Raw genomic sequence first — 18,600 nt, forward strand, 5'->3', positions numbered from 1 at the left:
TCAATCAGTAATAATAGAGCAATTTATTAATTAATAATAGTTTGATATGAACAATGGGCTCTTCTTTTCTGATCTGGACAACGCTTCAACGCCCTTGATTGGAAATACATTATATCGAGCTGACCTTATAATTATATAAATACTTACAAGGACAAAATTAATAACGTCCAGATGAACAAGCGAGGCCGCAAACTGGCCTTAAGTTGACCTTAGGTTCGGGTAATGTGAAAATTATATAATCTCTGCATGGATATAGATTCGTGCGCTGGTTTCAATGCGGCTGCACCCTATGGAAGAACCCACAGCAAACACGCTGATACGGCGCGCATTGTCCTGCCCTTGAGAGCGACTGTTACTAGAATTGTGTACACTTGGGTGTGACTAGTTACCAGTGACAAAAAATAAACTATGCTTAACTTATGACTTACAACTTATCAAACTTAACTTATGAAACTTATGATAACGTATATCTTATGACTAATAACGGATAACTTAACTTATAAAAAACTTGTTAACACGTTAAACTGATTTGTACCACGAAAACAATAAATAATAACAATAATAAATAAAAGGCGTATTAATACAAGTGAATATCTGTGTTAGTTTTCTTGTTCACAATTACTTTTGCCATTAATAAGTGGAATTGTTTTCATATTCTCAGGTGACCGTAAAGACTGTAGTAGAAGAACTGGCAGTAGTGATTTAGATATTAAAAAAAAATGGTAGAAAAATTGGTAACAGTGCTTGGTGACTTTAGATAGAAACAGGGTAGATGAACTCGTAACAAGAAACGAACAAAAAAATGAGTAAAATAAAGCTTACTCACTTGTTTTGGTTTAATGAAACCATATCTAGTAATAACATGGCCTTTTGATGGGATGTACTGGGCAGTATAAGTGCCATAACGTGTTCCCATGTAGCTATTTGGCAAGCCAACAGAGAGAAAGCAACCAAATTTGGCTTCTCCGTCGATAATCTCTCCCGTCTTCACGGTTGGCTCACTAAGCCATCTTCTTCGGAAAATTCCACAACATCTGATCATGAACCAAGGCCCACTTGGGTGTGACAGGTTAATAATGACAACGCAGGGTTAAATGTTGTAAAAGTCTTGTGAGAAGGCCGTGGCTTGATACAAGACTGCAGACCTTGACACCTAAAATGTTCACGTTTACAGTTAGAACGTGTCACTATATCCATTCCGTAGATACGTCAATCCCAAACGTATATTTTCTACTAACTAATTGCCAGTCTTTGCACCTGTTATGTGACCCTTAGGAGTGTTCATTGCGAAACGTATACTACTTTAACGTTGAGAACACCTTTTCGACTTTGTAGCGATCATATATCAACGAATTCATTGCAATTCACATGAACATGGTCAAGAACAGAACATATATGCAACTTTAAGGTCATCAATAATGCCAAAAAAATATGCTAGTTGGTAAGATACTGGCCCTCGTTCATGGTACTACCACTTCAAGAAGATTCCTGCTATCAAGAACAAAACCTATATGCAATGTTAAGGTCATCAATAATGCCAAAAAAATATGCTAGTTAGTAATAAACTGGTCGCTCATGCTACTACCACTTCAAGAAGATTCCTACTATCACCCACAAACTACTTTCTTTTCCATTGAAACATTGTAATTATCAAATTTCAACTCCTCAATATCTGGACGTAAAGTGGAGATGCACGAAACAGGAAAGTCTTTTTGAGGACCTTATTTGAAACCGTCCAACGGGATAGACCGGTGGCAAGTACTACTGTTGCAAATTGTGTGTCAAGGTTTAGCATTATATTTCCAACTTTACGAAAAGTTCATTCAGATTATGGACGTTTCTGCTTGAAATGTAGAACAACCAGAATGCAAAATGCATTGAGGTTTCGATGACTTCAATTCACTAGACTTCTGCTTGTTAGAATAACCAGAACTAGCTGTTACAATAGCACTATGGCAGGATAAACACAGGTCAGTCTACTGTTCGTGGCTATACATACCTCCACCAAATACAATAGGGGTATTGTACCGTCCAACGTGATTGACCGGTGGCAGGGTTTAGCATTATCCATCAACTTTACGAAAAGGTCATTCAGATTACGGTTGAAATGTAGAACATAAAAACAGAAAGCTTGGATGGTTGGAACTCTTTCTGTCTCTGAGGGATAATATCGAGGCTATTCGTTATCCTATTGTTGAAAGGAATGCAAAACTGTGTAGTTTGTAAGCTGGAGTGTAGCCGTTCAACGAGCTGTAAACGATTTATTTATTCAAAGCTTAGTCATAATTGAAAGCATTATACCAGGGTAGGGCATCAATTTAAATGCGACTTGGATTTTAAAGATTTAATCTCTTAAGTCTGCAAAAACTGCGTACTTCAGAACAGAAATAGACCTCCCTTTCTGCCGCTGCCCTCCGTTTTAGCGAAAGGACGGAAAGGTGCATCCAATTAACTCATGTATCCAAAGGACGATATTTAGACCTTTTGGACAAGCGATGCAGCTGGCACCTCCCGAGAAACTAGGATAATTCGTAAACTAGCCTATCACCAAACGAAAATCGACTCCATCGGTATCTAAAACTGAAGGCGTCTTCGGTGCCGTTGACCTAGCGGCTATCCTATCCCGAGCGGGATAAGGCGGTTGACCTGTACACCAATATAGCCAGCCATGCAGGATCTCACGTGTACGATGATTGTTTGGTTCAACATTAGGGCATAGGCTTAAAAACGCCAACGCATTTCATGCATATTCAAAGTTGAACCAACCTCATGCGTTCTAAGTGTTTTCCATGATGCGAAAAACAAAAAACTTGATATAATGCTTGCCAATTACCTTCCATAAAGATTCATGCCTCTACCTACATCAGATGCTGGAAATCTTGAGTATGGCTCTCCAACTTGGAAATCATGTGCCTGGAAATGAAGCAACCCACGGTTACCAAACGTTACCTTTGATTCCATGGACACTTTGCTCAATCTTGACATCCAGAATAAAATTTCCAGGAATGTTTATGGTTATCAGCTATTAAGAATAAAGTATTTATTGTTTTAGGGTAGTCTTTATGAAAGGTCAGGCATCTTCAACAGAGGAAATATTTTGTTTCATCAGTAACAAAGAAAATAGGTCAATTTAGATTGTAGGACCTTTTTTTAGTTAATTGGCAGCGTTCTATGTTTCTGCTATTGGCAATGTTTTTATTTTATTTTATTTTCTTTTTCTTTTAAAAGAAGTGACCACTTACTTTATGACTAGATTGTGGGTAGCCTTTGTAAGGACAACATGATTGCCGCCTCAGTTTACACAAACTTTTTTGTTTTTTGACAGCTTTTCACTCTGAGTGCGGGATAGCACCTAAGGCAATTGTTCGAATGTGCAACGCATTAGAATTTGAATCACCTATTAATCTTACCAAAGATTATGTGTAGGGCTGGTGGCGCTCGATTCGTAACTCATATACTTCGCACAAAAAAAAGTTGTAGCCGGCATGTTTTGTTTTCAAATTGGGTAGTATTTCGTGAATTCAACTGACATTAGCAAAGTGAATGACGTCATCAAGGCAATTCAGTTGAAAATATGATTAAATTTCTTCACAATATGTGAATCCCTTATTCACAGAGGACAATAGTATTCCACCCAACAGTTGCATTTTGATTAAATTCTAAAAACAGAAAACTTTGAAAGCTCAACAAATATTCCAACTGTATTATAGACTTTAAGGATAAATCAACAGGAAGACTACAATAGGAAAGTAAAGTTTGTGTTAAACCGTTCACCGTAACGACATCGCATATTACCTATACTGCCATTCACTCCAGGGAAGAGTGGTGTGTTTAGCCAGACAGAATACCTTAAGTTCAATCAACCATATATTTGGATTCCTTGCGGAACTCGGCACAAAATACCCCTTTACGCCGCAAATATCGCTACAAAATAAACACATTTTGCGCTAACTCTTTTCATAAGTGTAGCGCTCAAAAAAATTTCTTATTTCATTTTGAAGAATATTGTGTCCTCTTTACGATAATGCGTCGTTAATTTATTATGCGTGTGAACTAAACCCAGTACTTTTTAATCTGAAAAAGTAAAACCCACTTCGGAAAGCAGTGAACGTCTTCAAAATATCCCTATCCCTCAATGCTTACATAGTGCTTGCTGTGAGTGTGGTTGCATAACCAATTTTTTTCCTATGCCAAAGAAAAGTTCGTTGACTCTTCTCTCTAGGGATATAAAATTCGACTTGATTGGTTAATATTAAGGCTCGTACTTTTCACCAGCAAATCAAAAGCATCGTAAGAAATTTTGTGATGTCCTCCTTTACGCGGCTAATCTGAACACACCACAGTGTGCAGCCATGGACGTAGCTAAGGCCTGACGATTGGAGGGGGTGTAGTGGCTGAAAATCCAACTGGATGGGTTTTGACAGTCGGAAATTCCGGCTGTCGCACTCCAATTTTCCAACTATCGTCAGTTTTTCCAAGTTTGGGGATGAGACACCCCCCCCCCCTCTAGCGACGTCCCTGTGTGCAGTACTCTCACAGCAATTTCGGAGAGTGAAAACCGCAAAGCTTCCTGTGCATATACAACAGCATTTAATTCTCCGACAACGGGCCATTTATAGAGCAAAACTTTCCATATGGGCTGAAGGACTTACAAATATATGTATATATTTTTTTCAGTTTAAGCAACCCGTTGCCTACTAATGAAAATCTCTCTTCAACGCAGCGTTACTGATATTATTGGTTACGTTAGTATAGACTCGTATCTGTCTTTACACAGGCCACATAGAATAAACTTAATATTCATATCGTGACACTGAACCGTCGGGTAACGACACTTCCGTATACTAACATGGTGTTACCCCTATCAGTAATGATGAAGACAATCCTGCTAGGATCGAAAGATAACGTCCTGTAATTTTTTTAATTTTTCATTTGATTCATACTGATTCACAGAAGGTTGTGGTTTATTATATGTTAAGCGTTTATAGTGATGGCTAACTTTGAAAAGTAAAATATGTTACATACGAAGAAGTGTATATTTGTGAAGAAATAATTAGATGATAACATGGAAAATAACGCGCTGCAGCGCACAGTTGAAAAGATATATATATTTTTTTACTCAAAAGGGTAACGCTGTTGTTTGTAACAATATCTTAAAACATTTTGGAATGAGATCACGCGCGCGCGTAAGAAAGTGTACTATATATATGCAAAACGTTAACATATTGACACGCACATGCTTGTGGGTTTCCCCGATAACAGATTTGATAAAGTCCCGAGTCTAGAAATAATATGGATGCAAATGCTCCAATAGTCATATGTATGAAGTAAATTAGAACATATCATTTCTTCAAATGCTATTTATACGCGCTTGGTAGTAATTAGTGGACGCTGTGGTGTAGCCATGTCTTTAACTGTGGGGTTTTTGTTTCATAAAGTTTTGCGTCATGAACTCGTATACTGCGCCCAGTGACTGACTATATGGATCTTCTAGCTATACATAAAAACTCATACACTGCATTACAAGGCAGAACATTCTCTTACCTCATATATTATTTCACAGGTTTAGTGTAGTTAGTGAATGCTGTGGTGTAGCCATGTTTTTTACTGTGGGGTTTTTGTTTCACATAAGTTTTGCGTCATGAACTCGTATACTGCGCCCAGTGACCGACTATATGGATGTTCTAGCTATACATAAAACTCATACACTGCATTACAAAGCATAACATTCTCTTACCTCATAGGCTATATTATTTCACAGGTTTAGTGTAGTTAGTGAATGCTGTGGTGTAGCCATGTTTTTTACTGTGGGGTTTTTGTTTCACATAAGTTTTGCGTCATGAACTCGTATACTGCGCCCAGTGACTGACTATATGGATCTTCTAGCTATACATAAAAACTCATACACTGCATTACAAGGCAGAACATTCTCTTACCTCATATATTATTTCACAGGTTTAGTGTAGTTAGTGAATGCTGTGGTGTAGCCATGTTTTTTACTGTGGGGTTTTTGTTTCACATAAGTTTTGCGTCATGAACTCGTATACTGCGCCCAGTGACCGACTATATGGATGTTCTAGCTATACATAAAACTCATACACTGCATTACAAAGCATAACATTCTCTTACCTCATAGGCTATATTATTTCACAGGTTTAGTGTAGTTAGTGAATGCTGTGGTGTAGCCATGTTTTTTACTGTGGGGTTTTTGTTTCACATAAGTTTTGCGTCATGAACTCGTATACTGCGCCCATTGACCGACTATATGGATGTTCTAGCAATACATAAAACTCATACACTGCATTACAAAGCAGAACATTCTCTTACCTCATATATTATTTCACAGGTTTAGTGTAGTTAGTGAATGCTGTGGTGTAGCCATGTTTTCTACTATGTGTTGCGATAAATAACAACGACTCATGTCTTCTGCTTCTCGTGTTTTATATACTTGTTGTACAGTTCTGATAAAGTACGTGCGTGCTTAGGAATGTAGTAGCTACCGAGATCATGACATTGTTGACGAAGAAACATTTCCAAGGCATACTTTAAGTGATGAGTGCTACAAGGGAGTACATCACATCACCCTCCATATACGCCGATGGTGTTAACTGGCCGTTGGCCGGCATGGAGCAAACGTTACAAAGTAGACTCGGACAAAATGTAACATCATAACATTACATTGAAATAGAAAACGCAAACAAAAGGAATAATTTTACTACCGACTTTTAGGAGTTATAAGGAGGAAGAACAAATGCACTATCACCAGGCCTACGATGCTGAAAGATGATCAATTCTTTTTTACAGACCAAACATAAATTTACCCTTAATACCAAAATTACCAAAATAATAGTTAAATCATAACGTACACAGTTAAGTGAATCCATAAGTAAGCTATCAGAATACCTTAAATTGACAGATTTAATGAACAAAAATCAACAGGTTTAAATTCATATTCGCTTGGATATAATATCCAGACAGGAAATATTTGAAAAACATTGTAAGACACACAAAAATAATCAGACATACATACAGTGTTCCATTAATTAATGTTACACTGCAGACTTTAGAAAAGAAGAAACGGAAATTATAACAATTCAAAGTGTCCAAGGACAGAATTCTAGCTGATCAGGAACAATTTTAGACAGGCTTGTCCAAAATAGGGAGCCGTGAGCCCAGAGGCTTACATCCCCGTCGAGTGGATTGAAATATTGATGTGACACCGAAAATGTAGAATAAGGATTGTTCATTCTCACTTTTATAGTATTCTTAAGGAAAAACGCAGCTTGCAAGAATAGGACACAGAGACATAATTATTTCCAGGCTATGACGTGTGTCTCAACGCCTTTGTCTTTAGGTATCATCAAATATCATCAAATTTAAAGTAAGAAACGACAGCGTGTAATGTCTTCTTTCATTATATGAGTCATACAATAATCACATTAGAGTGTAGTACTTTAAAAAAAAAAACACTGTTTAAAATTTCACGTTTACTAAAATAATAAAAAACTGTTTTTTAAGAATTTTGTTCGTATATTGATACATAATATATGTTGCAAATGGTGTTCTCTAATTTACTAAGAGGTTGACCAATCATTATCATAATTTGATTCTTAAATTTGCCAAATTGCAACAAAAGGTTTATGAAATGGAGACTGTTGATCTAAGTGCTACCTAAGGCATTAAACAAGTTACGGTACCGATTGTTGATTTATCCATTCTATCATTTACACCGGCATTTATATCGGGCCCTTTACCTTTCCATCGGGCCCAAAGAATCGATCACAATCACGTTGTTTGTCCGGGCAGCGCTGTGAACAGTCCACGCCCCATTTTCCTTTCTGACAAGCTGAACAAAAGAATAAAACAAAATAAACGACATCAATTTAAGTGATCCATTAACATTTAAAAACGAAAAAATATAAAGTAAGAACAATGGAACGAATAGAGAAGAAAATATCGTGAGTAATGCAAGGTTGATGAATCCATATGAATCTATGATATCAGGCAAAGAGACGCATCATTGATGATATCACTAATGATTTGATGATATCACTAATGATTTGATGATATCACCAATTGATATGACGATACTATCAAATTATTACAAGTATATTCTAACTCTTAACAAACAAGTGATATTCTGGAATTATAAAGTGTTAGAATACACATAATGAATGGTTATGAGTGCAATAGTGCAAATATTTCATTAGTTAAAAGATGTAATTTGTTCCATTCAACGAGGCGCAGCCGACGGAGTTGAATGGAACAAATTACATCTTTCAAAGAATGAAATATTTGCACTATTGCACGAATGGAAACCATTCATTATTTGTATAATACAACACCTTCAAATTTGGATATAATTGGATGTAAAATGCACTCATGCAACAGATTACTTCGAACAGACAAGTTTCTCTGCGATCTTACCATTGAAAAAAGTGCTATCAAAAAAGTATAACCCATGGTTCTATATCATAGAGTGTAATAGAGCGGATTTGCATGTAATCGACGAGCAATTGACCAATCAAATGGCCGGAATATAATAAGGTGTTGTATAATTCTTGATAGCGTATGTTAACATGACGAATTTCTAGTTTTATTTCTGTAGATATTAAAGGCGAACGTTTCGATGTATAAACTTTTGACATATTCGTTTTTTCCTTTTACACAAGAATCAGCTCACACTGACCATCGTCTCAAGTATGTGTTATTATGCTCGAGGAATGTTGCAAAAGTCATATAAAAAAGATGCTATTTAATATATGTTCGAGACGCACACTGGTTGTCCACCAGTTTCCTTCCTATATACAAACAGTGTGTTAACGTGTCGATAAGCAGTGCAGTGTGCAGTAGAGAAACATTGAGGGCAATCTTACGTCGGTCACAGTTATTTCCCCACCATCCTGAAGCGCACTTGCAGCCGTACAGGTCACCGAAACAGAAGAGGTATCCTCGGCACTTCGGATTACCACCTGGAAGTTCGCCGCAACGTACGCCAAAAAAGTCAGTTGCAGCAATTACGAAATCTCGAGGTTTCACTGGTAAGTCAACCTCTGTTAAAGATAGAAATTATTATATAATTAAGTCTAGAAATAGATCATCTATTATCGAACAGGGTAACGACAAGATCAAAAAAAGAAAGAACTCGTTACCGAAACGTTAATTGTTGATTGATGAGGTGGATTGATGAGGAAGTCATCCGTTTTGATCAAGTTGATATGCTTTACTACTTGCGAATATGATATAGGTTGAGGCCAACATTGACCCACCAACTTTAGCCCACTTATCCATGAAAGGATGTAAATTAAGAAAGCTTTGAGCTTCAAGCTTAACATCTATTTGTTTTTCCTTTTGTGGTATACATTTAAAAAGATCGCAAAGGGAAGTTAACGACCCAATGTTATTTAATTTCCACACAACATTTACCAATAGTAAAAAGACACAATCGACATGAGAGTTTTTATCTTGTTTGCAATTTATGAAAGAGAACTAATTTCCACGCTACTTACCTTCTGAACAATCCGATCCGCTGAAAAATGGAGGACATTTACATCCGTTTTGGCCATCTAGAACTACTCCCCCGTTTGCGCACCGAAAGTTGCTAATTCGGCTAGTACATGAATCTCCCATGCGATAGCTATCCATTGGGCAACCTGCGGTAGGCGGGAGAGACAGGTATGTCTATATATAAATAATATATAGATATATATATGTATGTATAGGCTATATATATGTATATATAGGCTATTTATAGTCTATATCGGCTCTCTCTCTCTATATATATATATATATATATATATATATATATATATATATATATATATAAAGCATTTATATATATATATATATATATATATATATATATATATTTACCCTATATATATATATATATATATATTTATATATATATATACATATATACATATATATATATATATATATATATATATATATATATATATATATATATATATATACATTTTTATATACATTTTTATATACTCTTCATTTATATAGTCTTTTTATATATAAATAGCCTTTTATATATATATATATATATATATATATATATATATATATATATATATATATATATATATATATATATATATATATATATATGAAATTGTAATGAGTTGGAAGATCAAAAATAGTAAAATTCACCGGGATTCGAACTCGGGCCTCTCGCTGTACAGGCTTACACCCAAACCAATTAGGCCATGAACGCTGATTGTATGTCCTGAGGTTCGAAACCAGTAAGGAAGGTCGTCATTCCTCTGTAGGCTTTTGACACCGTATCGAACAAAGCTAATTTTATATTGGTGACATATTTTATATATATGAACAGACTCTGTTAAGTTGAAATATACGACCAAGGCAATGAATATATATGTATTGGAAATATGTGTTGGAATTTCCTTCAATATAGTTAGGCAGAAATGACTTACTTGCAGCAATGACTTTGATTTGAACGAAATAGCCTCTTGCCCCTCGTTTGCCTCTGCGTATGGTGTACACACCAGCATCATCAGTAGATGTTAGCTGCAATCTGGGCCCTGTGTTAACGTTTCGTTTCTTGCCTTTACACCACTGAATGCTTCGACATCCAGGAGACCATCGAACTCCGATATAATTATCAGGAGAAGACGCCAGTCCAGTGCCTCCTGACACTGCAGGCCACACAGTTCGGGTATAAACACCTCTGGTATCCAAAACACCTCGAACGAGTAATCGAAAAAAAACATCAATTTTTATTAAAAGAAAAATCAACTACAATATGATAGAATAAGTGGCATAAATCTTGTGTTGACAATTATACAATTTTCAGGTAAGTGTTCTCATAAATTAATAACATTAATGCAGGACACACTATTTAGGTCTAACCAAACCCGGGTTATATATATTCTGTCTATCTACTGGACAGTAAAGGAATGTGCAGTAAACCCGTTGACCTGACAATATCGTTAACGTTCTCCTCGACAACTTTTCCTTCTTGAGGATTGCAGCTTAGGTAATAAATTTGCAAAAAGTGGTTGAGATTTGCCAGTATAGAATTCGATCAATTTGCTCATAAAAGTAGTGTGCTTCTTTGTTCGGAGTGGCTAATACGTGCTTGATATGTGTAATTGTTTGGACTTTTAAGAGACAATTCATTTCGGAAACCTAAAATTGGCTCAATTTATATATTTTACACAAAGCAACAGTCGTATATATTATAATGTTCATAGTGCTGATAAAAAGGCCACAATTACGTTCATAAATCCATGTATTTGTCTAGATGTTGTCCCTGGCAACCGTCGTTATTCTGTGTTTTGCAATATGACTACTGGATGATTCATACTTCGCATCAGCAATGACGTAGTAGCTTTACGTTACATTAGTCAGGAATGTAAATAACCCAAAAGAGGTTATGTAAAAACTGTTCTTGTTGATTACGTCATCAAATTCGCTTAAAGCTTCAACCATGGAGCTATTAACGATAGCTCTATGATTCAACAAAGCTTTCTTAAGACGTATCACTGATCGGTAATTTACCAGAAACATTTGAAAGCATGGGATGAAGTTTCTCGCCACATGTTTCCACAGTTAGTAGAGATTTTGGCTGTCACATGGCGTTGCTGAGCTATTCAGCTGAAATCCTTGGACACAAAAATGAGTGACAAACAATATTTGACTTTCTACTTTTTTAGTGTTATCCCTTTTCCGATATTTTCTTTGGTATTTTGATAAGTGTTTTTGTGAGAGAGTTGGGGTGGCGGTAATGATTTTGCTTCTATAGAATTATTATGACATTATGACACCATGAACATTATGACAACATTATAAATCTTGTCAACACGCTAAACTGATTTTAACCACATAACAATAAATAATATGAAAAAATAAAAGCGTAATAATGAAAGTGAATATCTTCATATTTTTTTTTTCACAATTACAAATGTCAGTAGTCAGTAGAATTGTTTTCATATTCTCAGGTGACCGTGAAGACTGTAGAACTGGCAGCAGTGATTTAGATTTTAAAAAAATGGTAACAGTCTGTGGTGACTTTAAATAAAAACAGGTAGATGAACTCGTGAAAAGAAACGAGCAAACGGTAAATAATTTGTTTTTAATAGAACTTACTTGTTTTTGGTTTAATAAAACCATATCTAGTAATAACGGCAGAGCCCACTTGTGGTATGAACTGAGCAGTATAAGTGCCATAACGTGTTCCTCTATATCTATTTGGCAATCCAACCGAGAGATAGCAACCAAATAAGTCATCTCCGCCGAAAATCTCTCCCGTCTTCACGGTTTGACTCACTAAGCCACCTTCTTTGGAAAATTCCACAACATCTGCATCAATGCCCAATGTATCTATAGCATAAAGATAAGCTATATTTTCAGCTCGACCCAACACCGGACTATTAACTATAACAATCTCTTCCTGATCAGGATAATAGCCATAAGCGTTAACTGCGAATAGAAAAACATACATTTAATTTTGTTTTGTTAAGGTCTATGAATCATATATGTTTTAGCAAATTTGGGTTGGTGGGGAGGACACATGGTAAGCAAATGGTAAATATTATTATGACTTTAAGTTACTCATATAGTAAACATTTGTTGCGTTGGTTACAAACTTAAATTTAAAGTTGGTTATACTGTATGGTTTGTTTAAACGAGCCTGGCTGGTCCAAGATGCTGCTGATCAGTTGTGAAACATATTGTGTCTCTTCACGATTTTCAAGCTAACTTACTATAATACTAACCTAGTATATTGTTCAAATCAATATATATATGTACAACTTATGAACAACACTGTTAGTTTGCGAATAAGCTATGATTTCGTCGGTTCCGTTCTATGAAGTTTTGTCATGAAGACAATATTCATAAAATGTTACAATGTAGTGAGAATTGCTCAAACTTGTACGCCTATACCATTTCCTCATTATTGTCATCTTGGGTTAGAATATACTAATATTCAATATCATACCCAATCGTTAATGCGCTCTTTCGGCTTTTACAATTCATTTATTCGTATATATTTAGACTTGGTGCATTCGAACTCGGTGAACGACAATGTCTACTCCACATACAGACGGACCTTAGAAGTAGTACAGGAGTACCAGTGACTATAATATATAATTGAAAGTTACTTCGTTCTGTCCATGCCACAGTTACAAAATATAACAGAAGAAGAAAGGAACACAATGATATCGTGACCAGTGGACACATAGGGTCCGTAACCTGCGATCTACACTAAATTTTCAGACACATTTTGAAAGACAAATGCCTATTTCGTTAATGAAACCTTTCTTTCTATATATCTTCTGGTAATATTCAAAAGTGTTTTTTTTTGCCTTCTTCTCATGAATTTAAAGTATAGCGCAACTGTTTGGTAAACTTCAAGTACAGTTCTGTTGGCAAACAATGAAATACTAAATGTCGAAAGGGATCTTGACTATTACTTTAATTTTATGTTCTTATAAATTATAAAACTACTTCCAGATTAAGACACATTGTATAGATTCTTAAATAGATGATAACGGTAAGGTCCCACAATAAATCCTCAGGATAAGACTTGCCGCCAATGTGGAATGTAAATCAATAATGAGGAAAGGTGACCTGACCTAAGAGGTGAAAAGTTAACTGATAAAAATAACATTCAATAAACGATTTGTTCTGGTTGCCCGAAGTTTATGCCTATGGCCCAAACGCTCCAAAGCCGACCTGTGGACACTCACATTTATAATAACGTCAACGTCGGTTGAGCAAGCTTGAAACTAACAAAGCTAAATTAAATATTTCAATCAATAGTACAAATAAAAGATTATGTTGAGAACAACAAAGTTATCGTCATTTATTTTCAAGAAGGAAATTAAATACGGTATTACAAGCATGCAAAGATGAATTATAATAGTATTTTGTTTTAATAATAATTGTTCATTTTTGGTTAAAAAGATAGTGATTACAAATGAACATGCAAACAAAATATGTACCCAACATCCAGTCAATATTTGGAACTATTTGAATTTCTGTGTATTCCTGACTTACCAGAATAGCCCGGAAAACTGACTACAACGATTAAACACTGTAAAGCGCGTATTAATTCCATGGTTATCTTTAAGTGTTTACCACACAACTGGGGAGTCTGCAATGGAAATGGCTCTTAAAATGAATTTTTGGATATTTGACCAAACGATGGTGGCACGCAAGCAATTCAATCAGTAATAATAGAGCATTTTATTCATTTAGAAATAGTTTGATATGAACAATGGGCTCTTCGTTTCTGATCTGGGCGCTTCAACGCCTTTGATTGGAAATACATTATATCGAGCTGACCTTATAATTATATAAATACTTACAAGGACAAAATTAATAACGTCGAGATAAACAAGCGAGGCCTCAAACAGGCCAAGGCTTAAGTTGAGCTTCGGTTCGGGTAATGTGAAAATAATCTCCGGGATATAGATGCGTGGGCTGGTTTGCGGCTGCACCCTATGGAAAGGACCCCAGCAAACACGCTGATACGGCGCACACTGTCCTGCCCCCGAGAGTGGCGACTGTTACTAGAATTGTGTACACTTGGGTGTGACAAGTTACCAGTGACAAAACATAAACTATGCTTAACTTATGACTAACTTGAATTGTGTACAGTTGGGTGTGGCAAGTTACCAGTGACACAAAAATAAACTATGCTTAACTTATGACATATAACTTATAAAACTTAACTTATGGAACTTATAACTTATGATTAATAACGTATAAAGGGTTAACTTATGAAAAAACTTGTTAACACGTTAAACTGATTTTAACCACAAAACAATAAATAATAATAATTCACAATTACTTTTGCCATTAATAAGTGGAATTGTTTTCATATTCTCAGGTGACCGTAAAGACTGTAGTAGAAGAACTGGCAGTAGTGATTTAGATATAAAAAAAAGGTAGAAAAATTGGTAACAGTGCTTGGTGACTTTAGATAGAAACAGGGTAGATGAACTCGTAGACGAACAAAGAAATGAGTAAACTAAAGCTTACTCACTTGTTTTTGGTTTAATGAAACCATAGCTAGTAAAAACATGGCCTTTTGATGGGATGTGCTCCATGGGCAGTATAAGTGCCATAACGTGTTCCCATGTAGCTATTTGGCAATCCAGCAGAGAGATAGCAACCAAATTTGGCTTTTCCGTCGATAATCTCTGCTGTCTTCACGGTTGGCTCACTAAGCCATCTTGTTTGGAAAATTCCACAACAACTGATCATGAACCAAGGCCCACTTTGGTGTGACAGGTTAATAATGACAACGCAGGGTTAAACTTGCAGGTGTTTGACATGTCTATTTTGTATGAAAGAGCACAAAAAGACAAACAGAACAGTGAAGAAACTACCATGATAGCATGCTCTGAAGGAGATATGCCACTTTGAAGATATCAAAATTTCTTTGAAAACGACTGGTGTAGAAAAACTTACTGTGAGGGTGTGATGTCACATCCTCACTTCCGTAACATTTGTGAATATATTTCTTTAAAAATTATTTACATTTTTTGACACATTTGAAAATAATATAATCAAAAATTCTTCAGATGTTTAATTTCAAATACTTCCTTTGACAAATATGAGATCTCCTGATATATCATTTGGTTGAAAGTCATAATATCTCACAAAATATTTAGAGAAAAAAACGAAGACTTTTCAGGAATGTGAGGATTTGACATCACAGCTAGTCATATTTCAGCAGTTTCTACACAATCTGATAAAACTTTACACTTCAAATATCTCTTTAACCGAAAAAGATATTTGAACAGTTTTTTCCCATTGTGTTTCTTTTATTGTCTTCTTTCATATAACACAAACATGTATGACAACTGAACCAATCTTTTAAATGTAAAAGTCTTGTGAGAAGGCCGTGCCTTGATACAAGACTGTAGACCTTGAAACCTAAACTTTTCACGTTTACAGTTAGAACGTGTCACTATGTCCATTCCGTAGATACGTCAATCCCAAACGTATCTTTTCTACTAACTAATTGCCAGTCTTTGCACTAGTTATGTGACCCTAGGAGTGTTCATTGCGAAACGTATGCTACTTAACGTTGAGAACACCTTTTCGACTTTGTAGGGATCATATATCAACGAATACATTGCAATTCACATCAACATGGTCAAGAACAAAACATATATGCAACGCTAAGGTCATCAATAATGCCCAAAAAATATGCTAGTTGGTAAGATACTGGCCCTCGTTCATGCTACTACCACTTCAAGAAGATTCCTGCTGTCACCCACAAACTATGTTTCTTTCCCAGTGAAACATTGTAATTATTCATATTTCAACTCCTCAATATCCAGAATGCAAAATGCATTGAGGTTTCGATGACTTCAATGCATTAGACTTCTGATTGTTAATATATAACCAGAACTAGCTGTTACAATAGCACTATGGCGTGATAAACACAGGTCAGTCTACTGTGCGTGGCTATACACACCTCCACCAAAAACAATAGGGGTATTGTACCGTCCAACGTGATTGACCGGTGGCAGGGTTTAGCATAATCAATCAACTTTACGAAAAGGTCATTCAGATTACGGTCGTTTCTGCTTGAAATGTAGAACAAAAAAGCAGAAAGCTTGGATGGTTGGAACTCTTTCTATCTCTGAGGGATAATAAGGAGACTATTCATTATCCTATTGTTGACAGGAATGCAAAACTGTGTAGCTTGTAGGCTGGAGTGTAGCCGTTCAACGAGCTGTAACGATTGATTTATTCAAAGCTTAGTCATAATTGAAATCATTATACCAGGGTAGGGCATCAACTTAAATGCGACATGGATTTTAAATATTTAATCAAGTCTGCAAAAACTGCGTACTTCAGAACAGAAATAGACCTCCCTTTCTGCCGCTGCCCTCCGTTTTAGCGAAAGGACGGAAAGGTGCATAAATTAACTTATGTATCCAAAGGACGATATTTAGACCTTTGGACAAGCGATGCAGCTGGCACCTCCCGAGAAACTAGGATAATTCGTAAACTAGCCAAACGAAAATCGACTCCATCGGTATCTAAAACTGAAGGCGTCTTCGGTGCCGTTGACCCAGCGGCTATCCTTTCCCGAGCAGGATAAGGCGGTTGACCTGTACACCAATATAGCCAGCCATGCATGATCTCACGTGTTCGATGATTGTTGGTTCAACATTAGGGCATAGGCTTAAAAACGCCAACGCATTCATGCATGTTCAAAGTTGAACCAACCTCATGCGTTCTAAGTGTTTTTCCATGATGCGAAAAACAAAACAATTGATATAATGCTTGACATGTTGTAATGTCTCGACTTACAACGTCCACGCCTGTAATGTACATGTATTTTCTTTGCTAATTTTGTTTTCATAGAATATCACAAATTTTCAAGAGAATTGATGCACAACCACCAATTCTAAGATTCGTTAAACCTGTTTTGTGTCGGTAACCACAACACCAAATATCAAACCTATCAGAGTTTATCATGCGTTGCAGCATTGACAAATAGAAACTCCCAGGGGTTATGGTAATCAGCCAGTGAATACATGTATTCTGCATTTAATTTTAATGGGGGGGGGGGGTTACAACTGGTAATCACGAATTAATAATTAAATTTACTAGTGGGCTTAATTGTACGTCGTCTCATTATGCACAAATTCCCGAACTGTGCGAACCGATACTGAATGAAATGGATCAAGTCTAGTATTACGGATTGGCTGCAAGCTGAGGAATACCAGCACCGTACGCATACCCTCATCATACTAACGTTAGTTTTGTATTGCGAAAGATCCAACTTTTTTTCCAGAGGCCTAAAGAAGCACGCCTCCTTTTAACAGTTGATTCACTGCAATCAAGCATACTGCCCTTCTTCTGGTGCTAAAACCGATTTTCAAAAATTCCTCAAGTTGTATATCATCGTTTTCATCTATTTTAATTTGTAATTGAAAATTCAATGAACGAGAACGAGTGCGAACGGTCGACGCACCTCGAATCTTTGATTGAAAAGTTCACGCACCGCCCACGATATAAATATGCAAGTTTGGCTGTCAGCCAAATGAACGATCTCTGAGACGACCATCTCTGAGTGAACGATTACTGAATCACGACCACTTCTCAGTCGCGACGGTTTCTAAGTCAAGACCATTACTGCTTGGACGGTTCCTTAAAGGTTGCGCAGCGATCTCTGTGAGAGGACGGTTTCTGGGTGAACGACCATCTCTGAGTGGACCGCGCCTCACGTTGACCCTTTCCGCGTTCCATACTACTGTACCTACATCAGTTGCTGCTCGCCAACTTGGAAATCATGTGACTGGAATCGAAGCAACCCACGGTTACCAAACGTTACCTTTGATTCCATGGAAACTTTGCTCAATCTTGACATCAAGAGAAGAAAGTTTCCCGGAATGTTATATGGCTATCAGCTATTTAGAATAATTCCCCTTTTTTAGGGTAGTACTTATGAAAGGTCAGCCATCACAAACAGATGGAATAGTTCTTTTCATCATTAACAAAGAAGGTTACAAATTGTACGACATATTTTTCTTTCTTTGTTGTTAATAAGCAGCGATCTGTGTCACACTGCATCGCCCATTTTGAATTTCC

At 36.3% G+C, this 18,600-nt stretch overlaps 1 protein-coding gene across 1 annotated transcript; it reads right to left on the bottom strand.

The window, feature by feature from the left end:
- Nucleotides 1–6,318: 6,318 nt before the first annotated feature.
- On the bottom strand, nucleotides 6,319–14,198 carry LOC139983491 (uncharacterized). The gene is made up of 6 exons (XM_071997057.1): nucleotides 14,038–14,198; nucleotides 12,124–12,456; nucleotides 10,449–10,718; nucleotides 9,510–9,653; nucleotides 8,877–9,053; nucleotides 6,319–7,846 (listed from the first exon to the last, which is right to left on the bottom strand). The coding sequence occupies exons 1-6, from the start codon at nucleotides 14,096–14,098 to the stop codon at nucleotides 7,737–7,739; spliced, it is 1,095 nt and encodes a 364-aa protein (XP_071853158.1). The 5' UTR covers nucleotides 14,099–14,198; the 3' UTR covers nucleotides 6,319–7,736.
- Nucleotides 14,199–18,600: the final 4,402 nt, after the last annotated feature.

The sequence above is a fragment of the Apostichopus japonicus genome, chromosome 16 (assembly GCF_037975245.1).
Source record: "Apostichopus japonicus isolate 1M-3 chromosome 16, ASM3797524v1, whole genome shotgun sequence".
NCBI lineage: Eukaryota > Metazoa > Echinodermata > Holothuroidea > Aspidochirotida > Stichopodidae > Apostichopus > Apostichopus japonicus.

Excerpts from the sequence above, each read along its gene's own strand:
- LOC139983491 (XM_071997057.1), bottom strand. The coding sequence starts at position 14,098 with ATGGAATTAATACGCGCTTTACAGTGTTTAATCGTTGTAGTCAGTTTT. Across the intron at positions 10,719-12,123 it reads TTTTATTAAACCAAAAACAA|GTGTTTTGGATACCAGAGGT; the intron begins GTAAGTTCTATT and ends TACTCGTTCGAG. Across the intron at positions 9,054-9,509 it reads CGGATCGGATTGTTCAGAAG|AGGTTGACTTACCAGTGAAA; the intron begins GTAAGTAGCGTG and ends TATCTTTAACAG.